Source organism: Myotis daubentonii, chromosome 7, assembly GCF_963259705.1.
Source record: "Myotis daubentonii chromosome 7, mMyoDau2.1, whole genome shotgun sequence".
Lineage (NCBI taxonomy): Eukaryota > Metazoa > Chordata > Mammalia > Chiroptera > Vespertilionidae > Myotis > Myotis daubentonii.
In genome coordinates this window covers 30469637-30495715 of record NC_081846.1, presented here as the reverse complement: position 1 = coordinate 30495715, position 26079 = coordinate 30469637, and the positions used below count along the sequence as shown (strand labels likewise).

General features: G+C 43.0%; 1 protein-coding gene across 3 annotated transcripts in view; it reads right to left on the bottom strand.

The window, feature by feature from the left end:
* Positions 1 to 4729: 4729 nt before the first annotated feature.
* Positions 4730 to 26079, bottom strand: part of LOC132238321 (nuclear body protein SP140-like protein) — an 89674-nt gene continuing 68324 nt past the window's right edge. For all 3 annotated transcript variants that reach the window (XM_059703455.1, XM_059703457.1, XM_059703456.1), the window contains 9 exons: positions 23104 to 23157; positions 17745 to 17849; positions 15796 to 15935; positions 14601 to 14648; positions 10145 to 10260; positions 6656 to 6767; positions 6268 to 6345; positions 5926 to 6057; positions 4730 to 5182 (listed from right to left, as the gene is read on the bottom strand). In XM_059703455.1, the coding sequence (XP_059559438.1) occupies positions 5087 to 5182; positions 5926 to 6057; positions 6268 to 6345; positions 6656 to 6767; positions 10145 to 10260; positions 14601 to 14648; positions 15796 to 15935; positions 17745 to 17849; positions 23104 to 23157 (881 nt within the window). In that variant the 3' untranslated portion in view covers positions 4730 to 5086. The remainder of the gene's footprint in view (positions 5183 to 5925; positions 6058 to 6267; positions 6346 to 6655; positions 6768 to 10144; positions 10261 to 14600; positions 14649 to 15795; positions 15936 to 17744; positions 17850 to 23103; positions 23158 to 26079) is intronic.

The window sequence follows — 26079 nt, the reverse complement described above, 5'->3', positions numbered from 1 at the left end:
TACATATTATATGTATATGTTACTTTGTTTCATGTTGTCCCAAAGCTCCCTTAGGTTCTTCTCCTGCTTTTTATTTTTTTCTCCAGTTGCTGTTCAGATTGAGTTTGTTTCTCTACCTTATCTTCTAACTCACTAATTTGGTCCTCTGTTTTTACCAGTCTACTATTGAAACCTCCCGTGGTGTTTCTGATTGTAGCCATATCACTTTTGATTTCTTCCTGATTTTTGCATAGGTTGTTGATATTCTCATCCATCCAGTGTATGAACTGTATGACCATTACTCTGAATGCTTTTTCTGTCATGTTCCATGCTTCCATTTCACTTATTTCCTTTTTTGGCGACTCCTCATTTTCTTTCCTCTGGGGATTGTGTCGTCTCCCCATTCTTACTATCACTAGAAGGTTCAAACTTCTAGTTGCATGGTCCTGGGCCGTGTGCATTGGGAGCTTTGCACAACCCAAGTGTCACTGAAGAGCTCCAACACCAAGACGTGTAGCTGCCATGGGTTGGTGGGAGCCACGCTCGCCCAGGATCAGAGTCACTGGAGCTCAATGTGGCCTCGTGCGCACACCTAGAACCAGGGACCCACCTGCACCACACTGAAACAGAGACCCTCTGGCATGTGCCAAAAATCAGAGTCCCCTAGCACACGCCAGGAGTCAGAGTTCCCCTGGTCTGCACCAAGAATCGAGTATCAGAGTTTCTGTTGCTTGGTGCGGCCTCAAGTAGAGAATCAGGGTCCCTGTGTGTGCATGCACCAAGAATTGGAGTCAATGGCTCTTAGAGTGAATGCACTGGGAATCTGTGATCCCATGTGCATGTGATGAGAAACAGAGTCAAGTCACTGGTGCTCAGTGCTGCCTCTTGCATGGAGAATCTGGGTCCCAGGTCTACTTGGGGGACTGGGTTTCATAATAGCACTGTGTCAGCAGGAGGTGCATTCCTGTGCTGCGGAAAACAGACTTCCGTGTGTGCTTGCCCAGTATTAAAGTCAGATGGCACTGCCATCCCTGCTTGGGCGTGGGGTTTGGTCACCCAATTGCATTGCAGGGAACAGATTCCCACTGTCCACACAAGCCCAGGCTCAAATTCCTGTAGCGGTGCTGCAGCCCTGTGCAAGGGGAGGGTCTAGCAGTTCCTATGGCCTTGCTGCAAGCCTGCAGGGAAGGGGATGGGCTCTGTGACTAACAGAAAACTGAGGCCGGGATGTCTGGATTCCTGGTGTCTGAGGGTCTGCAGCCATGGTCACAGGTCTCTGTCCACAGTGGCTGTAGGGTCCCGGTTTGCATTTGAGACCAGACTGGGTGGTACTGAGGCCAGGATCCTAGTCTCAAGCAGCTCTCAAACATGGGAAGTTTTTAACCATTATTGTTTTAAATAGACTTTCTGTCCATTTCTTAACTTTTGTCCTTTGAAATTCCCATTATGAGCATATGATTTTCTTAATAATGTCTTATATATCCTGTAGGCATTCTTCACTCTTCTTTCCTTCTCTGAATAAATACTTTTAAATAACCTATCTTTTAGTTCACTGATTTTTTTTCTTCTATTTGACTGGATTTGCTGTTAATGCTCTCTATTAAATTCTTCAGTTCAGTTATTGTATTCTTCAGCTCGAAGACACTTTTACAGTTTCTTGTCTTTTTGGTGAACTTCTCATTTTGTTCTCCCCCCCTCCCCCAATTTTATTGATTTGTCTGTATATAGTGTTTTGTAGTTCACTGAACTTCTTTCAGAGGATTATTCTGAAATTTTTTTCAGATAATTTATATATCTAATTTCTTTAAGGGTAGTTATTAGAGTACAGTCATTTTTTCTTTTTTCAGTGTACTGTTCACCTGAATCTTCATGATCCTTGATTCCTTGTGTTGGTATGAGTGCATATAAGTCAGCAATGTCTTCTTCCAAACTTTACAGGTGTATAAGCCCCACCTTTGCTTAAGTTTCTAGTAGTTATCTAGTAGCTAGGAATCATCTAGCTTTTTCCTAAGCCAGACTACTGAATCATATCAAGATGTAAAGGGGATTATAACTCTTTCATACTTCAACCATAGCAGGTGGCACCAATCTCTGTCATTCCCTCCTTCCTCAGAAATACAATACTGCTTTTAACCTACTGTGTTCACCATGGAAAAGTTCTGTTTCAGAGTCTTCCATTTGGTCTCTCCTAGGAGAGTCATTGTTACTTTATAGATTAAGAAATGAATAGTTAAAAAAAAAACCTGTTTGTGTGTCCTGATTATACACTTAAGAGCTTGGGAAATTTGTAGATTGAGTGGATTCACCATTATATAGACATTACCTTACCTCCATACACTCTAACGGGGGCCATTATGGTGTCTTGGGTCCCGAGGTATCAACTCATATACTGTATCAATAACCCTTAAAATTTCTGTGAGTTTTCTTTGTTTTGCATATATGTTACTTGAATAAATGGCCATATGTGCCTGTGGTGAAAAATTCAGGGAATTATTATGGTATACATTTGCATAGTCCTTTCTTGTAAGAACTGCCATCAACAGCTTCTGAGTCAAGAATTGGCTAAGGTCTGGAAGGTGTGCAAGGAATGTTGACTTTTAATTGAAGTAATATTTCAATCATCAGATCATCTATTTATAATCTCTTTTGATGACATATATAAATTAATATCCTTGTTAACTGCTCATGTGTCTTGCCTGTAAGAACAGCATCTTCTAGTTGCTAATTTCTTAGACATCTATGGGCCAGGGTCCCTGGTTGTGATTCTAAGCTTGTTGCCCATTACACAAATTACTCATCCTGCTGTGACAGTTAATGCTGCCTCTTAGCTTCAGTTATTCTGGAGTCCTATCATTTCATTTGTTAGGGAATCCAGCTCTGTAAATCATTCCTTCATTACTCCAACCTACATAGGATAGTCTGGACTGAGCATTTCAAGAATGCAGCTGCTGTCTCAACAGTACATCTTTTATTGCCTTGTTAAGGTGGTGTCTTTGAGGCATCTGAAGACACAGTAACCCCATGGATGGAATTTCCAGTTGTACAGAGTGAAGTCATGACATCTTTCTAAGGCTTTTGGATCTCTTTTATAATTGTTGGCCTGGCAGACTTACTTTTTAAAAAATATATTTTTATTGATTTCAGACAGGAAGAGAGAAGGATAGAGAGATAGAAACATCAATAATGAGAGAGAATCATTGATTGGCTGTCTCCTGCATGCTGCCTACTGGGAATGGAACCCAGAACCCGGGCATGTGCCCTTGATCAGAATTGAACCAGGAACCCTTAAGTTCGTAGGCCAACTCTCTCTTTCCACCAAGCAAAACTGGCTAGGGTAAGTCTGATATTTCTTATTCCACTTCATCTAGTGTGCCCTGTGCTATAGCAAGCCTCTAAGAGCCACCCAGGAGCATATTAGAATCATTGCCCTTGGACCTTGCCAGGCTAATTAAATTAAACTCTGTGGCCCAGGAGAGTGTGCCTGTATCAGCATCCTCCAATCATGTTTCACATTCTAACATTGTTTTTCCAGGATCCACTCCCACACACAATCTCCTGGCACCTCTTAGTACATGTTGGCCAGACCTGCAGCTCTGTTGGAGTAAACCATCTCTTCAGCTAGCAGGCTCATCTAGAAGATTCCTAGTTTGGTCTTGCTGAGAGAACTCTGCATAATCTTCGTTCAGACAAAGCGGTGGATAGGGCAAAGGTCTGTCTACAAACAGGGACAGGGGTCTCTTTTGAAGGACAGTGGGTTCAGAAGGATCTAGAATTCAGAGTTCTCAGGTGCATCTACTTAGAAAGCCCCACTCTGAGTTTCAGGTCTTCATGCTTTCTTTATCAGGGATTTGACTTTGGCACAAGAGGCCACCAGGAGCTTAGAATTCAGTCTTCTCTGAATTTCTATCACTTTTTAAAAATATAATCCTCACCTGAGCACATGCTTAGACAGAGAAAGAGATAGAGATAGAGACAGAGATAGAGAGAGAGACATTGACCAGTTGCCTCCCATATACATCCTGATCTGGGTTCGCACCCATAACCCAGGTATGTGCCCTGACAGGGAATGAAACTGGCAAACCTTTCTCTACACAGGACAATGCTTAACCAACTGAGACATTCTGGGTGGGCAGAAGTTGTGTCATTCTTAAAATTAGGGCCTTCACCAAGCCTTCCACTGTTTACCTTACAGTTGCAGGTGGTAATTAATATATATAAGCCTGTCATGCACTTTTTAAAATACTTTAAGGAGCTTAGAAATAGCCATATAGCCATGCCGGTGTTGTTCAGTGGTTGAGCATCGACCCATGAACCAGAAGGTCAGGGTTTTATTCCTGGTCACAGCACATGCCAAGGTTGAGTGCTTGATCCCCAATAGAGGGTGTGCAGAAGGCAGAAGATCAATTATTCTTTCCCATAATTGATTTTTCTGTCCCTTTCCTTCTCCCCTCCTCTCTCTGGAATCAATAAAAGAAAATTTAAAATAGTTTTTAAAAAAGAAATAGCCACCTAATCATACAGTTCTTATAGTTAGTATTTTTTTCTTTTTAAATGCTAGACAATTGCATCAGTACCTCTTCCCCTACAGGTGAATGTTTATGCAACTGCACTGTTTTAGTACCCCAGGACCTATCAATATTCTACCTGTTACCATCTGGCTAGACAGTTTTCCAACTCAGAACTCCATGCTTGGGGTTGGCTTGCTAAGATGATTAGGTGATGTTGGGTTCCCTAAAAGCAAAGCCTGAGATAAAATCATTAAATGATTTATTGTGAGAATTCTCTCATGAGGAAGAGGGATAAGGGAAGCAGGATACCATGGTGGGAAATGCTAAACAAGGACCATTTTAAATGGGCATAGCTGGAGACTAGTTCTAGGTGGTCTCTGGGGAGCGCAGGAACATGAATCATTTCACATGGTTAGTTCAGAGTTGGTGCTGGGAACGAACCCCCAGCACAAAGAGATGTAACCTTCAAGTGACTCTGCCTCCATTTGGCACAAAGCAATACACTGGGAAGAGGTGGCATCAGCAGCCAACACTCATAACAGTGGGGGGATGAGAAATCTGCCTGAAAGTGGGATTTTCCAGGGTATCAACAGCATCCACTACACCAGTGAACTGTTCTGATTTGCTTTCTGAATAGCAAAGATTTGTTTGAAATTCTTCTTAAATTCCTCCTTTATTAGGTCTGAGTCATTTTGCTGGAAAAAAAAAACACAGACAAACATAATGATGCTCAATGTCATGTCATTAGACAATTTACAACTGAAAATGATCAGGACTCTTGTCTTAAACACCTAAGTTACATTAACCAGGTTAAGTTTAGGAACTCAAGCATCTAAGAGTTTGTTTCCTAAGCATGATTAAGCCTTGTTGTTTAGACAGACATGGGAAATCATTATTACACTGATGATTCTTAGTCATTGGCTTTGGTTTGTTTCTTTTAGTGAAAGTTAGAAAAGCAATCTAAGGCCTTAGTGATAATCAAATATTACAGATGTACAATCAATGATATTCCTTTTACATTGTCAATTCTATTCCCCTCTGGTGATGTGTTACTGTATATGGTTCATTTACATGCAAAGGAATCTGCAGCTTGGGACCTCTGAGAGTTCTGTTTGAATATATTTGGGGAGAGGTAAGAAGGATAGCATGACTTTAGGAAGCAATTTTCTCCTTAGGTTTTGAACAGGGAGGACACCACTGAGGAGAGGAATGAGCTCTCAGGGGCCTGGGATCTGGTTGCAGGGACAACTCCTTATTCACTGTTGCTCTCTCTGGTGAGCTTAAATCCTCAATTTAAAAACCCAGTCACTTCCTGAATCCTTGCTTGTATAGGCTTGTCATAGGATGAGGGAAACTCTAAAATCTCCCAGTACCAGGAAATGCAGGCAGAGTGACTCAATGAGTAGAAAATGAAATGGAAGCAGGAAGAGCCCCTTACCTGAGGATCTTGATAGATGTTGTTCATATCAAGCACAAACCCTTCCACTTGGGCATAACATCCTCCCTTTAGACTATTCTTGATTTCATCCAATCTCCTTAGTGTCTCTAGGCATTGAGAAGCCTTTTGAACCTGGTGAAAAATATATCAATAGGAGCATTACTGACAAAGTCCAATGTCTACATTCTGTGGATTCCCATAAAATCTAGAGGAAATACAAGGTGAAGGTAAAGCCAACTCATGTTCTCCCTCCCATGGGATTCAGATCACAGATTCCACAGTGTCTGTGTCAAGGTTGGGTAACATTATGGGGCCTATACATGGTTTGTCATTGTTACTCACATAATTTTCATGTGGAATATTCGGAAAAACGTTGGTCTCGAAATGGCAATAGGCCTTTAGGAGTAGGAATTCACATTTCTGCAAAGAAGGAGACTGTGAATGAAAAGCAGCTTGGCAAGAGTGAGCCCATATGCATGTCTAGGCAGAAGCATGAACAATGTAATCTTCTGGAAGTTTCCCCAAACAGGGATTGCTCTTGGACACTAACATGTAATAGCTGAGTTGTTTTTTTTTGTTTTGTTTTCTGTGAGCAGGTTCTGGTGTGTTTTCAGTGTGGTTGAGGCATGGTCAGAAGAGCAGGCACCCTTTGACACCCTTCCCTTCACCCATGACTGTTGGACTTCTCATGTGAGCAGAAGGGAGATGTCTTAGGTCAAATACAACTCACCGACTTGTCTTTTGGCCCCATCTGTCTCGCCAGGACTTCAGATTCACTGTAGCACTGCTGCTGACTTCGTGAAGACAATTCTATTGTGCAGAAGGTACATCTCCAAGGGACCCTGAGATGTCAGAAGTAAGTGAGCAAGGCAAGCCTAGAAACACCTTTGTTCCCACAGCTGTCAATGTTCTCCTTTCAGGAATGGCTGATGGGCACAACCAGGGAATGAGGGGACAACTCCCAGATTCTCCAGGACTCTCATGTGGTAACCTGCCGGGAGCCGGTCCATCCTTGCTGTTTCAAGGGACCTGGCATATATAGCATACGGTTCTTAATATGTTTGCTCACCTTCTTGGCGCTGTGTTTTAACCAAGGTCACCTCTCCAAGAAAGGTTGAATCCCCAGGTAGGGATTTTCCCCTGAAGTTAGGGAGGGAATAAAACCCCTCAACTAAGTGCCAGGCGGGTAATTAATCCCTTTAACTATGAACAATCATGCTTAAACTACATAATCTTTTCTCCCTGGAATGGAGATAAGAAACGCCCTAACCTTTGTAATAGAGATTGATAGGATTGAATCAACTGGTATAAATACAGTTGTAACAAGACAGAAACACTCAGAACTCAGAACTCAGAACTCAGAACACAGAACTAAGGACACAGGGCTTGGAAGACAGGACCAAGAGAGACAGAGCCTAGGCACAGAACCTACACAGAACGTTCTCTAGAGACAGAAGAACTTCGCTGGAGAGAGCATGCCAGAGGATCCTGGAGAGGGACTGGCCTCAGAGCCTAGAGACAGAGCCTAGCGGGAGAACATGGCAAGGGATCCTGGACTGAACCTGACTACAGAGATTGGCAGGAGAACCTGACTGGAACCTGGACACTGAACCTGACTGGAGAGCCTGGACAGAACCTGGCTGGAGAACCTAGCGAGGGAACATGGCTACAGAACCTCGCTGGAAATCCGAAGCAGAACCTCTCTGGAGATCCAGAACAGAACTTGGCTGGAGATCCGGGCTAGAGATCCTGGCTAGGCTGCTGATCAACTGAACGCTGTCTCCGTGTCATTCCTTCTTCGCCGACTCTGTCTACACCTTTGGGAACCCCTGGACCTGCTGGGGTTGGACCCCGGCATCTGGCGCCCGAACAGGGATCCCTAGATAAGCTCCCCGCACTCGGGACGGATCGGACTCCACCGTAGGAAGAAGGTGGATAGTCTTCGCAGACTCCGTCCACACCTTTGGGGACCCCTGGACCTGCTGGGGCTGGACCCCGGCATCTGGCGCCCGAACAGGGACCCCTAGGTAAGCCCCATTATCGGGACGGATAGGACTCCACTATAGGAAGAGGGTGGATAGTCTTCGCCGACTCCGTCCACACCTTTGGGAACCCCTGGAAAAGGTTTCCCCTAGGTAAGCCCCCCCCCCATTGAGAACCCCCACACTCGGGACGGATAGGACTCCACCAGGGTGCTACAGACCCCCCTATAGAGGATAAGTAGGGTAAGAAGGTGGATAGTACAGAACTTAGATTGAGAAGATGTGCCATACTGAGTCCAAAGAAAGAAGACTCTGTATTGATCCTTAGATTGAGAAGATGTGCCATACTGAGTCCAAAGAAAGAAGACTCTGTATTGATCTTTAGATTAAGAAGATGTGCCATACTGAGTCTAAAGAAAAAAGACTCTGTATTGATCTTTAGATTAAGAAGATGTGCCATACTGAGTCTAAAGAAAAAAGACTCTGTATTGATCTTTTAACATATATGCTTGCTAGCAGAGGAATTAAGGTTACTCCCAGTCAGATGGAACATTTTATACAAGAAATATGTCCATGCTTTTCTGAGGAAGGAAAGGTGCCGTAAAGGTAAATGTAGAGGCATGGGAGAAGGTAGGCCCAAGGAGCCTTATCCTTAAACCCACTGCAGCCTTTCCACCCCAGGAAAGTGCAGGATTGGCAAGTTCTCCCTGGGGTGATAGATCAGGACTCAGGTAATAGCAGAAAGCGCCAATCCTACTCTTAAAATGGATACAAGAGAGCATTTCAGGTTTTTCTTTTTAATGCCTGCTTTTAAAAAATAAAAAAGGGGGAATTTGCCGGGAGCCGGTCCATCCTTGCTGTTTCAAGGGACCTGGCATATATAGCATACGGTTCTTAATATGTTTGCTCACCTTCTTGGCGCTGTGTTTTAACCAAGGTCACCTCTCCAAGAAAGGTTGAATCCCCAGGTAGGGATTTTCCCCTGAAGTTAGGGAGGGAATAAAACCCCTCAACTAAGTGCCAGGCGGGTAATTAATCCCTTTAACTATGAACAATCATGCTTAAACTACATAATCTTTTCTCCCTGGAATGGAGATAAGAAACGCCCTAACCTTTGTAATAGAGATTGATAGGATTGAATCAACTGGTATAAATACAGTTGTAACAAGACAGAAACACTCAGAACTCAGAACTCAGAACTCAGAACACAGAACTAAGGACACAGGGCTTGGAAGACAGGACCAAGAGAGACAGAGCCTAGGCACAGAACCTACACAGAACGTTCTCTAGAGACAGAAGAACTTCGCTGGAGAGAGCATGCCAGAGGATCCTGGAGAGGGACTGGCCTCAGAGCCTAGAGACAGAGCCTAGCGGGAGAACATGGCAAGGGATCCTGGACTGAACCTGACTACAGAGATTGGCAGGAGAACCTGACTGGAACCTGGACACTGAACCTGACTGGAGAGCCTGGACAGAACCTGGCTGGAGAACCTAGCGAGGGAACATGGCTACAGAACCTCGCTGGAAATCCGAAGCAGAACCTCTCTGGAGATCCAGAACAGAACTTGGCTGGAGATCCGGGCTAGAGATCCTGGCTAGGCTGCTGATCAACTGAACGCTGTCTCCGTGTCATTCCTTCTTCGCCGACTCTGTCTACACCTTTGGGAACCCCTGGACCTGCTGGGGTTGGACCCCGGCAGTAACCCTGGTCCCTAGAGTAGCAGCAGAGGTTTATTGGGTGGAAGATGGTGTCAAGGTGAGTGTTGGGCTCCCCTTTCCTAGTTTGAGCTTCTGAGAGCACAAAGAGTCCTGCCTTCATGCCTGAATGTCAGAGTGTGGGCCTTAACCCCTGGAGGCCTTGTGCCTCCACTAACCTGTTGAGAACATGCCAAAATAAGGGAAACTGTCCTTATTTACTGTCTGTTCTGAATACACACAGAACACAAACAACTGGCATTTGCACTCCTGTGAACAGGAGTCTGTAGTGGATAGTTCTGGAAAGGACAGTAGTGGTATGTAGGCGAAGCACCCAGCTACAGACTTCAGCCTCCTAGAGGTGAGAAGAGAACAGTAACTTACTAATGATAGCATTTTTAACAGCTCCCCACATCATATTGTTGGACTATGTACCCCAGGCCCTGCTCTTTCCCCATCAGGAACAAGGAGGAACTCTGCAGGGGGAGTGTGCATGGCAGGAGGAAGGCCTCTGAAAGGAGAGGGGGCTGCATCTCACAAACCTCTGAGGTTCCACAGGTGGGAGGTGACAGTCCCCATGAAAGCCCTTCAGACAAACACAGCAGTAGATGAACTTTCCTTCTTCCCAGCAGATCTCGCATTTCTCTGCGTTTTCCAGCTAGAAGGTAAAACAATGTCTGTAACCCCAGTGAGACCCTGAAGACCGGCACTGTGGGAATCTGAATCTCATTGCCTTTGTGCAAACATTCATGGACAGTTATGTGCTTCTCCCTGAGCTGTGAGCCAACTGCATGGAACGGAGGTTTCAGAAAAAAAACTCTTGGTCTGTGGTGAAGTTCAGGAGGAGTGGCCTTTGTGATTAGGAAAGGTTTTGCTGTAAAACCAGCGCTTCTGTGGCTGACAGGGCAATGAAACATGATAGTCCAAGATGGGCAGGGTACACATGGTCCCCTGGCAAGGAGCATTGTTTATCTGTCTGACCTTTTCCAGGGGAGCTTGTTGTATAACCCTGCTCATCCTAGAATAACATGTTTCAGTGCCCTGCCACCCACAGAATTGTTCAAACAAGCCAGCTACAACTTCCCAGGGAAACCAGGGCATACCTCACCCTCCACAGCCCCTGGTTGCTCCCTCTGTTCCTGAGGGAAACCTTGGTGAGGCCTGCATGGCTGGCACTGCCCTCTTTTCTCAACCTGGGAGTATATGTGACTAATAAACACCTGTCAATCCATCTGTCAGGTAACAGATGCTGTTATTTGCCATCCGCCAGTCAGGTGGATATGCATCCCTCATCAATGGGGTGAAGAGGATGTGATTAAAACAGAAAACCACTTTTTCCTCTTTTTTTTCAAAAATGAAAAGCAACATTTACATATGAATCAGTAACTATGTTTCCTCCTGGTTGCTTTCCTGGATCTGCCTTCTGAGAGATTCCAGACAGCTTGCAAACATCTTAAAGGCTGTTCAGTACCAGATAGAAACATCCTGTCTACCCCATGGCCTATTGGAGAAATTCCTACCTTCTTGTTACCATCACCTCCTCCTGAGCCATGAAAGCACAACCCAAACTCATCCAGGGAAAACTTAATGTATTCTGTCCTCACACCCACTACATGTTCTTTTCTAGCGCGTTCATTTTATAAAACATACACTTTCTGCCACAACCCTGAGAATCCTTTCTTGCTCTATACTCTCACTAGTATCCAAAATTCTATCTATACCCAATCCTCCTCACAGTAGTTGCTAAGCTTACTTTGTTAGTTCTGTCATCCCTCTAAGGTTCACTGAGCACAGGTCTGCTGAGACCCTAAAAAATGCTTCCAAACCTAACACATAACAAAAAGTGGTCTGTTTCTCAGTCTGTATCATATCTCGGTTAACAATACACAAATATCAGAAATGTCCTTTTAGCAAATGGACACAGTAATTTGGAACACAGCTATGTTATTTCTCTTTGTGCAGAAAGTAATAAAAGATGAAAAGTTGCTAAAGGTTATTTTGAGTCTTGTTCTGGACTTTTGGATGGAAATTTTTATCTTGGGGAAACAAAATTCTGGTCATTTCTTTGCTTTTAAAAGTGGCCATATGTGAGCCTGGCCGGTGTGGCTCTGTGGTTGTGTCGACCTATGAACCAGGTGGTCACAGTTCGATTCCTGGACAAGGCACATGCCCAGGTTGCGGGCTTAATCCCTGGTCTGGTGAGTGCAGGAGGCAGCCTATCAATGATTCTCTCTCACCATTGATGTTTCTATCTCTCCCCTCCCTTCCTCTCTGAAATCAATAATATATATATTTGTATTAAATGACCATATATGAGAAAGTGCAAGGCTCAAGGAGCATCTTGCCAACAGCTCCCATTCAGTGTTCCAGAGAATCCTGAATCACATCCCCAATGCAATATGAGACTGCTCTAGCATGGAGACCTGGGGCCATTTTCCTTCTCCTCTCTATAGGGATTCACAGATTACCATCATCATTCTTCAGAAAGTGCTGACCCTCTCTTCAGAACAAAGAAATAACAAATATAAGCAGTGCATAAGAATCTTGCATCCATAATTTTTAATCAATTTTAGAACCCTTTTCTCTGAGGCTCTTTGTTTCTTAGCCCAGCTGCACATTTGAATTGTCAAGGAGAGTATATAAAATACTAAATTCCTGGTCCCAACATCATAGATTCTGGATCAATTTTTCTGATTTGAGGCACAGGCATTGGTATTCTCCCTAAGTTATAGAATGAGTAACTTGTGTATCAAAATTATCTGAAGACATTTTAACAATTCTAATGTCTGAATCATAACTCAGAAGGATTTCAATGAGATTTTGTCTAGAGTGGGATTCAGGCAATGTTATTTTTCAAAGGTCTTCAGGTGATTCCAGGGTGCAACTTGAGTTGAGATTTAGCCTGCACAAGTGTGGGTTTTAATGCCTGAGGATATAATAAGACAATGATGAATTGGCCTGTAATATCTATCCTAGGAAAGACTATTAATAAGAGTGAGGCCACTCATGCTGAAACAGTTGCTTTCTACCTATAGACTCTTCACCTTGGGTAGTATGACATGACCATCTATCATTCAGGGTTCTGGGAACCATACAGTACACATAGATAACTCTACCACCTCCTGTAGCTCTTCTGGGACACCACCCAAAAGTTAAAATGAATTCAACACACTTGATATTACAATTCCTCTTCCAGAAGACTATCCTCATCTCCCTGTGATCCAAATCCCAAGATGGCACCTCACTGACTTTTCACAGGAAGCTGACTACCAGGTACTACATTTTCATTGCTTTAGTGTAAGCCTCGAATCCCCTTCCTCCAGTAGTTAATCTTCCATGGTAGACAATGAAGTTGAAAGAATCCTAAGGTCAGGGATATTATTTTAATGTTCTTCAATGAAAATTGGGCATTTTTATGCACTCAATATTTATATGTTGAATGAGTAAATAAATGAGTATTGTTTCACTTAGGAAAAGAGATTACATGCTATCTCTTTAGTAAATATTAACATATGATAAATGATTGTTTGGCAGTGTATATCAAGTTATTTGACAACACAGAAGCTGTCACCAGAAAGTACAGGTGGCCCTCATCAGGAGACAGGAAACTGTTGAGTGGTGTCATGAGTGATATTTAAATTTCCAGAAACCAGGAGGCTTTATCAATAAGACAAGTTCTGGGAGGCAAAGAGGACCTACAGAGGTAGTAATGGGTCCTGAGATCTGTCACTTTGGGTCATTTCTGTTCTTGATCAAGGAGATACAAAATATAGGGGCAATTGAACCTTGTTGCTGCAAAGTATTGCACCCATGGATAAAGATAGAACCTGTGCATTGGAAGTTGAGTACTAGCTCTTTTAGATACTCCATATTGAGTAACTTTAGATAGTACATGGAGAATGGTGGAGATACTGCTGTTTAAAGTAGTCACTGCATAGGTCAAACAACAATTTATCTTCAATAAACCCAGTGGGTAAAATGTCCCAAGGACTGGTAGTTCAAAAGAACCAGAATTTCAGTTAATGTAAAGGCCTGGACTTCACATTTCTGGGAGATAAAGTCTCAGTAGCCAGCTATGTACAACTTGTTCTGAAATGTTCACCTTTCCCTCCTTTCCAAGTTCTCATTCATACTCAATATGGGAGAAATCATCACTTTGTCTTGAATCTACACAGAACATTATGTATTTTGTTTGTTGCCTTGATAGCCTTCTTCTATCGAGGGAGAAATCACTTTCATGGATAGACAGGTGGCCTGCACAGCCCCTGAGTAGAACCAAAGGGGTGGCATTAAAGTAAACAATTTTCCAGGTCAGACCCTCATGTAAGACACATCAGTCTCCCAAAAGCTCCTTTCCAACAACACCATCCTCATAAAAATTGCCAGTAATTTCTGCTTGAGAAAGTATTCTGTATGTCTGTGTGTATATTTTATAGAAGGATGGAAGATGATGTCAAAAATTAGAAGAGAAATATGCTTCGAGTTGCCCATCTTATGGAATAGTACATGGTTTTATTTATGTCCCAATATAGACTCTGTACTAGATCAGGTTCTTCTGGATGATGGTGAGCAAATTTTTGCTCCATCAGATTTCATTAAAGTTAGAATACAATAACCTTTACGAAAAAAATCTGTGCTGAGATAAAGATGAGTCTGTGACCTCATTAAGAAATGTCTTTATGTATTCCATAATTATGTTTGCTTTTACAACTTGGACTCCCTGACATCTGCAACTATAGCTAAAACTCAGCTATGAGATGGCTTCTTATTATTCTCATCTCAAATGATTTACCATTCAAAGGTGACCTTGCATACAACCTAATGTTCAATGTAGCAAATCTGAAGGCACTTGCAAAATGAATAACTTAATTAAATAAAATAAAGACAGAGGAGAGGAGAAGAGGAAACAGCGTTAAATACAAAACTGAGAAACCATAAAAAGATGCTGTACATATAAAATTAGTTATGTAATAAGCACTTGTATTAAGTAATGATCACCTTTTTTATCTTGCCGTATATTCTTGGAGGTTGAGGTAGAAAATTTTCCTGAAAGATAAAAAGATCCAAGAGTATGGTTAGCCTGTGTTTATGTTTTGTGAGTCTGTCATTGCAACCTCCTCCCAAATATTTCCACTTGATGTCCCACTGTCAGCTCAAACCAAGGCATCTGAATGAGACACTATCTCCCTCTACTCACCTGTTCTTCTTCTAGAAAGAAGAAGATTAACTACTGGAGGAAGGAGATTCTAGGTTACACAATCAATGGTACCCAGAAAATCATCTTCAGTACCTTTTTCCTTGCTCTTGTGCTTTTCCCCTAAGTTTTAAGAGCCTTTCATTCACAATCTCTTTGACACCTCTCACCTCCTTTCTATTTCCACCAGTGCCACTCAAGCTTATGTCCTCACACCAGGGTTATTCCCATACCTACAGGGTATAAGATACTCTGAACAATTGTGGTCCCACAAAGATGTATAAAACTAGAGGGATCTAGGAGAATAAGGGATTGCATGGGAGGACAAGTATAAAACTGTGAGAAGGGCCTTAATATTGGGGTCCAGGGACGCAGGGAAGGGATGACAAGGCAGGTCAGTCAGGGAATATTCAGAGAGGGTGACATTGGAGCTGAGCATTGTAGTTTGACTACAGGTTTCTTGGGCTGAAAGACAGTGAAGTCATTTCCAGGCCCCATGCTGTCTGAGATACTGTTTTAAATATGTCACTTCCCACCTCAGGAGACCTTCATGGTTCTGCATTGTCTATGGTATGAGTTTAAACTCCATAGCCTGGCATTAAATTCTTTCACAAACAACACCAATTGATGGATTATGCTGTATAACACACTATCTACTTCAATCCACGGAGCCACATTAGTTGTGGTTCTGGTTTTCGCACCATTCTTTCTCTGGAGTGCGTTCTGCACACTTGTTTGGCCATAGACTGTCTCCTTTCTTTCAGTGCCTAAAGTTGTCTGCAAGCACCTGAGTCAGAATGACCTTTCCCTGCATCTACCTCAACAGAGCCTCTTTGACAAATCAATTCACTGCCTTGTATTAAGTTATGAGTGTGGGACAAGCATAATGTCAGGGCTTGGCGTGGTAGTTGTCAGTCAACATATATTTGGTGGACAAAAAGTGACCTGTCTTAGAGTGAAACCAGGAAAATCACTTCCAAGCTCCTGTCACTGTAATACCTCCATCAGCCATTTTAGGGTTCTTCCATTGCAGCGCACACTTGTTTTCCAGTTAGCGTTTTTGACGCCTCCTTTAAGTTCAAATTCTTGTAGGGTGAACCAATTTCCATCCCGGCTTCTTATGCACTTCACCGTGGATCCTGTAAGACCGGGGTAAGTTGAATCTGAAACCACTTTGTCCTCAGAGCTCAGACACTGGCTTCCCACTACATTGCATCTGAAGCCACCCAATTTGGGTACAAGATCACTAGCAGAAAAGTCTGGCCTCACATTTCATACTTGAGAATCCCTAAACCCAGCCTTGTGAGTCCCCTCCCAGGGGATTTCTTGCTTTGGATTGAAATCTCAAGTCCTGGCCCTGTTGCTCACAATGGCTTCAAAGCAACATCTGTGTCCTGTATTACAGCAATTTTCTTCCAGTTCATTGGCTTTGTTGAGCAGATAAACTTTTCTATCCCTGAAATCATGGGTGGCTGACTTTAAAATAATATGAAATATTTTCAGTAGAAAATTTAACTTGTGTAAAAAGATAGTGTTACACTTAACAACATTATTCATTAGAGCAAAGGAAATCAAAACCTCATTGAGATATTACATCACACTCACTCGAATGGCGGTAATGAAAAAGACCAACAATAACAAGTATTGGTGAGAATGCAGAGAAATTGGAGCCCTCAGATTTCACTGATGAGCATATAAACTGGTGCATTACTGTGGAAAAAGTTTGTTTTTTCCCTCAACAAATGCAACATGGAATTGCCACGTATCCTGCAATTCCACTCCAGAGCATATAGCAAAAATAATTAAAAATTTATGTTCACCAAAAACTTTATAAAAAACAGCATTATTTATGATAGCTAAAGGGAGAGAAAACCCAAACTTTAGATAAATGCAATATTGTATATCCATACCATGGACTATTATAGTATTTGACAATAAAAAATGAAATATACTAAATGTGGTACTATATGTATGAACCTTGAATACATCATGCTGTATGAAAGAACTGGTCACAGAAAAGCACCTGTCACATGAGTCTATTGATGTGAAATGCTTAGAATAGGCCAGTTTATAGATCATAAAATAGATTAATGGTTGCTTAGGGCTGGGTAGTGGGGTGAGGCGGGATGGGTATTGACTACTGAGAGACATGGTGTTTCCTTTAGTAGGGGACAAAAAGGTTCTAAAATTAGATTGTGATGATGGTTTTATAATCTTGTGAATAAGCCAAGCAAATAAAAAACTCAACAGTGAATTCTACACTCTAAGAGGTGAATTATATGATATGTGAGTTATAGCTCAGTAAAGCTATTTAAAAATAGTTATGATGAAAACATTTATTTATATTAATTGTTCACAAAAGAATATTAATCTGATATGAAGTTTATCATAATAGACAATTATTGGAAAGCTTTATGTTAAAAATCGCAACACATTGTATAGTCAATATGTAAATTAACTCTCAAAGTCACACCATGAGGCAGGTTTTTAATTATTATCCATTTCTTAGATGAGAAGTATCAGGCTCAGAGAGGTCCCATTCTTTATTCAGTCACTCTTGGCAGAGCTGAAGCTGGGACTCACATTTTTCTGATTCCAAATTTTGTGAACTTTTCACTACATTAAACATATATCCTGATGCTGGTTTCCAGAAGGGGTATAGGATATGAAGGTGAAGGCTGATTCAAAGTAAAATATGCAATATTTTCCATCCACAGACTGACATTTCTGCACTTCTCTTTGGTTCCTTGGGCATCCTCATGGACACTTCCATATGGAAGTGAGAACTTATGCACCATTTCTTAAAGTGTAAAAATATCATCTTGGGGACCCTACCTCTTCTCAAGACAAAACTGGGGCCTAAATTTCTTGAATGATCAGGGTATTCCATTACTTTTTGTGATTCTCTCACATAGTGGTTGCAGATTAAAGTAAACCTTGAAACCTACCTCGTTCAAATTTTCTCTTAATTAACAAGCCCACCATCTCCCCGCAGGTCACAGGAAGTATTTCAGCATCAAAATCCATAGTCCCATCTATGTGCTTTCTTATCCCTGAAAGAGAAGTTTCTTTATTGTGTCTCATTTTAAAATTGCACACGTAAAACGACCTCCCATGTCGAGGTTGTTTCTATAAAGACAGAGGTTCTTAGGAAATTTTATTTCACAAATCTCCAGAGTTTCTCAGTTTTTCTTTCAGTGGTATTTTTGTTGCATAATGAAAGATGTACATCTTCATCTCACCTCTGAAACCTCATACAATTAGAATGTTTAAGCAGAGAAAGGCTTCAATAAAACTGTCTTAACTCCCAATCCAGTCAGCCCCCTTAATTCTTACATGACAATGAAACATACAGCTGCTGTCATGTTCTGCAGAAAGCTCTCCAGCTATGCTCTTCCACTGCAGTTAGGTAGCTGGAGACAAAGTCAAACACTGTGCATGCAGCTCCTGTTTGAGCTCTGACTTGGTGGCAGAGAGGATAATGATGGGTAACCTAATGGAGATGGTATCTACACTAATAAAAGAGAAACATGGTAATTGGCGTACGACCGCTACCCTTTTCATTGGCTAATCAATGAGGTATGCAAATTAACTGTCAGCCAAGATGGCGGCCGGCAGCCAGGCAGCTTGAAACTAACATGAGGCTTGCTTGCCTCAGTGATGGAGGAAACCAACGTTCCCCACCTGCGGCTGCAGGCCTCTGAGCCTGCAGTTTCAAACATTGTAACAAATACCACCGGACTTCAGCCAGCAGATTCGCAACATTGTATGCAAAGGCCAGAAACCTACTTTCAGCAGCGGAGGCCTAAGAGCTGGAGCCAAGCCTCAAGCTAAAGCTGGCCCAGAATTTAAAAAAAAAAGAAAGGAAAAAAGGAGTGGTTGGGAGCTTCAGTCACCCCCAGCCTGAAAACAGCCCTCAGCCCCTCACCCAGACTGGCCAGGCACCCCAGTGGGGACCCCCACCCTGAAGGGTGTGTGACCAGCTGCAAACAGCCATCATCCCCTCACCCAGGCTGGCCAGGCACCCCAGTGGGGACCCCCACCCTGATCCAGGACACCCTTCAAGGCAAACAAGCTGGCACCCACCCGTGTACCAGGCCTCTACCCTATATAGTAAAAGGGTAATATGCCTCCCAGCACCGGGATCAGCGGAGCCGAGAGGCCTCCCGGCACCAGGATCAGCATGACAGGGGGCAGCGCCCAAACACCCTGATCGGCCCTGCTCTGTGTGTGGCAGGGTGCGGCACCCCAACCCCCCCCCCCCGCACCCCCACGGGCCCTGCTCTGTGTGTGACGGGGTAGAGCCATAACCTCCCCATCAGCCCTGCCCTGAGTGTGACAGTGGCAGCGCCCCAACCCCCTGATCGGCCCTGCTCTGTGTGTGACAGGGGGCAGCGCCCCAACCCCCGGATTGGCCCTGCTCTGTGCGTGACAGGGGGTCACGCCGCAACCTCCCCATCGACCCTGCCTTGAGTGTGACAGGGGGTGGTGCCCCAACCCCCCAATCGGCCCTGCTCTGAGCCCGACCAGGGGCTGCACCTAGGGATTGGGCCTGCCCTCTGCCACCCGGGAGCAGGCCTAAGCCAGCAGGTCATTATCTCCCGAGGGGTCCCAGACTACTAGAGGGCACAGGCCTGGCTGAGGGTCCCTCCCTCCCCCCTGAGTGCACAAATTTTTGTGCACCGGGCCTCTAGTCTACTTGATATTTGTGTTCTCTTGCTTTACCTCATTTTTTCTCCTCATCAGCTTTCTCCAAAGCTGAAAGAGGAGCTCAGGAAACTTTAAAGCAATCTTCAAATTGCATGGCTAGCTGGACTACTGCTGTCTGACAATGGTGTGCCCTTTATCAAAAGCTACATCCAATGCTCTGATCATCTAACTCTATGACCTCATATCCTCTTGTCCACACTTCTCTAATATGGCTCTTTGGTCATTGAAGGCTGTTGTCCCCAAGGAAGGAAGAAAGGGATCAGCTCTTTCCTGCATTATGATTAGGACAAAAGTGATTGGGGATTAATGGCATTATATTAGATCAATTCTGAAAATCTGAGTTCTGTTCTGTTGGTAAGGATGCATCATTCTTTCCCATGCTTCGGAATGCCTAGCAGTGGTTGGTAAACTCATTAGTCAACAGAGACAAATATCAATAGTACAACGACTGAAAAATTTCTTTTGAGAGCCAAATTTTTTATACTTAAACTATATAGGCAGGTACATTGTTATTAACTTAATTAGGGTGCTCCTAAGGCTTAGGAAGAGCCACACTCAAGGGGCCAAAGAGCCGCATGTGGCTCGCGAGCCGCAGTTTGCCGGCCACGGGTAGAGGATTTGTTTATATTCTTTGGAAATGCCTTTGCCCTGCTTGTATCTGACCCTTCTACATGAAAAGTCTGAGTGAAAAATGATTATTAGAGAGAAAGATAAAGTTGCAGCCAGTGGAATGGTTTTTAGCAGTGAAGGAAGAGCAAAGATGCAGGTACCTGAGGAGGAAACACCTAGGAAGTATGAGAGATAGAGATGCATAATTATATCTGGGATTCACAAATGCCCTGAGTCTTCCTTCCAGAAGGAAACTGACCTAGTGTAGCTCTTCAGTGTAGAGTACAGACACAGGTCCATGAATACAGGAAAGAAAAGGCATAAAAAGGGCATTCCAACTTATGAAGAAAAAGGTTGTTAAATGTATTAACCACGTTTACCTACTTTCAACTAGAACCAAATATAAAATCTTTAAAACCTTTGTATAAATTTTATGTAAAGCCATAAAGGAAAACCCAGACAGATTTAGGTATCTAAAATTTTCAAACTTCTCTAGGAAAAAACATACAATTAAAAACCTAAAAATTAACATTAAATGAGACAAAATATTAACAATATACATTTGCAAAATTTAACATGCAATATATTAATATACCTATTATTGGACAGTACGACCAACATAACAGCAACACTGGTAAGACAGATACCAGGCATTTGTAGAAGAGCAACAGATGACCAATAACCAGTAAGAAATGCTCAACTACACTAAAAAATTATAGTAATGCAAATTAAAACAGGAATGAAATAAAAGTATCTACTCTTAAAATTGGCAAAATGTGTGCTTGATATACTGATTAAAATAAGGGAAATGTAACAGTAGGAATAGATGAGCTCAGATAAGTAATATAATTCTAAATATGTTAATACATGGGCAGGAAAAATCTGAAAAGATACCCAACAAAGTCTATAAAGTTGATAGATTTTAAAATTAAAAAGCAACAAAAATGTGAGCATTTAAAAAATATAAATTGCCTATTTGAAAGATGTAAAATAATCATATAAGAGTAAAATATTCTCTCTCTTTTTTTTAATCTTATGAAAGGCAATAGTTCTCTGTTGTGGCTGGAACACATTCCTCAAAACTTTGTAACTTAAAGCAACACAGGTTTTTATCTTGCAGTTCTAAAGGGCTGAACTAAGTTTCACTGGCCTCACGTTAGGGCGCCCGCAGGGCCACAGGGCTTTGCTCTTTTCTGGAGGCTATAGTAAGAAAGAATCCTTTTTTTTTTTTTTTACCTTTTCCAGCTCTAAGTGCTGCCCACATTTCTTCACTCATTGCCTTCTGCTTCCATCTTAAAACACAGCCAGTTTACATCTCTGATCATTATTCCATAGACACAAAGCCCTCTCTGCACAGCAGGAGAGTTTTTCTGATTTTAAGCATCTACATGATTTGACTGGGCCACCCAGATTATCCAGGATAATTGTCCCTTATTATGCCCTTAATCCCATTTTCAAACTCGCTTTCACCATCTAAAGAGACAGATTAGAGACTCCAGGGACTAGACATGGACATCTCGGTTTCTGTGGGTATAAAATTCTCAAGAACCTTATAGGTCTCCCATGTATGTCATGGGGATTTGCTGCATTAGACAAGAGGCTCCTCCACAGATGTTGCCTATATAGTCACATATCTATATTTTAGTTCAGCTGAGATGGTTGAGGACATCTACGAGTTACATGCTTAGTCTCATCAAAGAACATTTCTGTGAATAAATATTCTGATCTTTTGCTGCTTCCGAGGCTCTAGCAAAAAGTTGTTCAGCCACACTCTTGGTTATCCTACAGAGCACACTTAAGCTGACAGAGAATCTCAATTTTAGCATCTTTTGTAGCCGCAGTAAACTAAGACAATCCAAATCATCAAGTCCTGATTTCTTTTTGTTGAGAAGTTCTCCTCCCCTCAGTTTATTTTGTTCTTCTCACATTTTATTTTAAGCAGCAAAACAGAAACCAGCTGCATCTTCATCACCTAGAAACCTCCTTAGTGTAGATCCAGAAAGTTCTGCTTTCCATATATCTGCAGGACAGGATTTTGCTCACTTTCTGTCACTATATAATAAGAATCATCATCCTCACATTTCCAAAAACATTCTTTATTCCCTTCTGCACCCTCACCAGTCACACCTTTAACCTCCATGTTTGTACATACTTGTGCTGTTCAGGATGATTTATGAATTCTCCGAGACAACATAGATGTTCTCTTGCATGTCTTTCCTCCTTCTGAGTCCTTCCTAGGTCTTCAGCATTCACATTTCTACAAACTGAATTTTCAAGGCAATCTAGGCTTTTTTTTTTTTTTTTCTCAATCATTCTACTTAAAATTCTTCTAGCCTCTACCCACTTCCCAAAGCCATTGCCACATTTTTAGGAATGTTTTAGATTCATAACCCACTTTTAAGAACCAAAGTCTGTATTATTTTGATATTGCTGCCATAACAATTTACTATAAATAGTGGGCTTAAAACAATACAATTCATCATCTTACAATTAATGTCAGAATTATGAATGGCCTCAGTGGGCTAAAATTAAGTTTGTAACAGACTTTCATTCCTTTCTGGAGGCTGTAGGGGACAATCTGTTTCCTTGATTTTTCTGCTTCTTAAGGTCACCCACATATCCTATTCCCTTCTTCCATCTTCAGAGCAAGCAATAGTGTATCTCTCTGACCATTCTTCCATAGTCACTTATCCCTCTCTCCATAGCCAAGAAAAGTTCTCCGCATTTTAAGGATTAGGGGAGTATATTGGGGCCACTCAGAGTATCCAAGATAATCTCCTCATTTTAAGGTCCCTAGTAGAATTAAATCTGCAGAGTTCACTTGCCATGTAGGATAACAGATTGCAGGTTCCAGGGATTAGGGCAAGGACATCCTTGAGACGCCGTCATTCTACCTACCTCAATATTATAAATAATAATAATGATGAAACCCTGGTATTTAAAAACTAATTTCTACATCAAAAGCAAATAAAATCTGTTCACTCTTACTTTTTTTCCTCTCAGCTTTTTCTAACGTAGATTTGTTGCCAAGATCCACAGTACCTAAAACAAAGGTAGGAGTGAGAAATTAGAAATAAATAAATAAAAGTTGCAGATCTCAGTATGATTTATAGTGCAGAAGGATTTAGTTTATAAGGATGTTTCACCGATTGATTCTCTCTTTGTTCTAAAGAAACTAAAAACCTCTGAATTGAGAAGTAGGAGTCCAGGATTGACCATGCGTCTTCCTTTATTTCTCAACAGGACTTTGAAAAACACCTCAGTATTTCAGTTTGTGGGGGATAGGAACAGACCTGGCCTTAAGCCGTCTGGGTGCATGGGAGGATGCTGACCAAACTGAGCCACACTAGCAGGGCTTCTCGGTTTTCTTTTGGCCCTCTGTATTTTGCACTGCATTCTCTTTCTTCTTTTACATGTAGCTTATGGATTTGTGTTCATGTCTGTAATTGTGTAATATTTTAGCTCTGCTTCTTTCCCAAGGTGGTCTTAGAAATTTGAAATTAAAGAAAGCAGGTCTCTCATTTGGCTTCTCACAGAATGATTTCGTGAAACAGAGTTCCTTCACCCCTCTCCCCAGTACATGAGACCACTAGGAATACCTAGAAGCTAAGTTAACTCAAGTCCCTCTAGTCCAGTGATGGCAAACCTTTTGAGCTCAGTGTGCCAGCATTTTGAAAAACCCTAACTTAACTCTGGTGCCGTGTCACATATAGATATTTTTTGATATTTCCAAACATAGTAAAACAAAGACTTATATTTTTGATATTTATTTTATATATTTAAATGCCATTTAACAAAGAAAAATCAACCAAAAAAATAAGTTTGCGTGTCACCTCTGACAGGCGTGTCATAGGTTCGCCATCACTGCTCTAGTCTGTGCCTGATGTGCGTGACCTGCAGGTTGCTCCAGGTCCTACCAATAAGGTGGTGAAATTCATGCATAGTGGGCAGCTTTCCCCAACCTGAAGCACTTTTCTAACCCCCACCTTCACTCTTCCTGCTATCCCCACCCCCATTCTACCTCAACTCCCATCTTCACTCTATCTGGTACCTCCACTCTCTTTATATCTATTATCTCTACCCTCATTCTACCTCTTTTTATCATTCTTTCTTTGTATCATTCTAAACATGTTTAAATATTTATTAGCTGGAAAAATGGATCAGGGAAGTATCTATTCTAATAATAGATGGATATGCAAATTGGTCAGGATGCCATCACATAACGACCAATCAGGACAGGAGTGGGGCTGCAGCAGAGAGCTCTCAGCACACCTGCGCCAGGGGTCTGCAGGGTGCAGAGAGGAAAGGAGAGCACATAGGCAGTTAGGGGGATCAGGCCAGGAGGGGGCAAGCAGATAGGCAGTTAGGGGGATCAGGCAGGCAGGGGAGAGCCGTTAGGGGGATCAGGCCAGCTGGGGAGCAGTTAGGGGCATCAGGCAGTCAGACAGGTGAGTGGTTAGGAGCCAATAGTTATGGATTACAAGAGATGTCATGGATTGGAGAGGGTGCAGGCTGGGCTGGAGGACCCCCACTCCCGTGCACAAATTTCGTGCACTGGGCCTCTAGTATATGCATAAAGCCTAAATTTTAAAAATGATATCAAATTATGTATTTTTAATATTTTTATTTATTAATTTATTTTTAACTAGAGGCCAAGTGCACAAAAATTTGTGCAATCGGGTGGGTCCCTCAGCCTGGCCAGTTCCCTCTTGCAGTCTGGGACCCCTCGGGGAATGACCACCTGCTGGCTTAGGCCCGCTCCCCAGGGGATTGGGCCTAAGCTGGCAGTCAGACATCCCTCTAGCAGCCCGGGAGCCCTCAGGGGATGTCCACTTGCCAGCGGGGAGCAGGCCTAGCTGCAGTCGGACATCCTTAGCACTGCTGAGGAGGTGGGAGAGGCTCCCACCACCACAGCTGTACTGGCAGCCGTCAGCCTGGCTTGTGGCTGAGCAGATCTCCCCCTGTGGGAGCACGCTGACCACCAGGGGACAGCTCCTGCCTTGAGCATCTGACCCCTGATGGTCAGTGTCTGTCATAGTGACCAGTAATTCCCAGTCACTCTGCTGTTAGGGTCAATTTGCATATTACCCTTTTATTATATAGGATAGAGGCCTGGTGCATGGGTGGGGGCTGGCTGGTTTGCCCCGAAGGGTGTACCGAATCAGGTTGAGGGACCTGCTGGGGTGCCTGGCCAGCCTGGGTGAGGGACTGAGGGCCGTTTGCAGGCTTTCCACAGCCCCTTCAGGGTGGGGGTCCCTGCTGGGGTGCCTGGCCAGCCAGGGCGAGGGGCTGAGGGACATTTTCAGCCTCGCCACACCCTCTTCAGGGTAGGGGGACCTGCTTGGGTGGCTGGCCAGTCTGGGTGAGGGGCTGATGGCTGTTTGCAGGCTGGCCACAGCCCCTTCAGTGTGGGGATTCTCTCTAGGGTGCCTGGCCAGCCTGGGTGAGGGGCTGATGGCTGTTTGCAGGCTGGCCACAAACCCCAGCCACCCAAGCTCCCAGTGGAGGCTGGCTGGAAGCAGGTATTTGGGATTTATTTGGCTTCTATAATTGAAACTTTGTTGTCTTTTGCAGAGGCCACAGCCAGTCAGGCAAGTGGGAAGCTTTGCTTCCTTCATCGCCAGGGCAACCAAGCCTCCTGCTTGCTCCAGCTCCAGCTCTGTGACTGCCGGCAACCATCTTGGTTGGGTTAATTTGCATACAGTAGCTCTGATTGGCTGGTGGGCATGGCTTGGTGTAGCAAAGGTGCAGTCAACTAGCATCTTTGTCTTTTATTAGTGTAGATTTAAGTTATTGGGGTGATACTCATTGACAAAACCATATAAGTTTCAAGTGTACAATGCAATGAAACATCATTTGCACACTGCATCAATCACACATTACCCCAAGCAAAGTCTTAGTTTAGCTCATTTTTGCTAATTATGCTGGCTTCTGGCAAAGGTATCTCTTTACACCTCTCCTTGT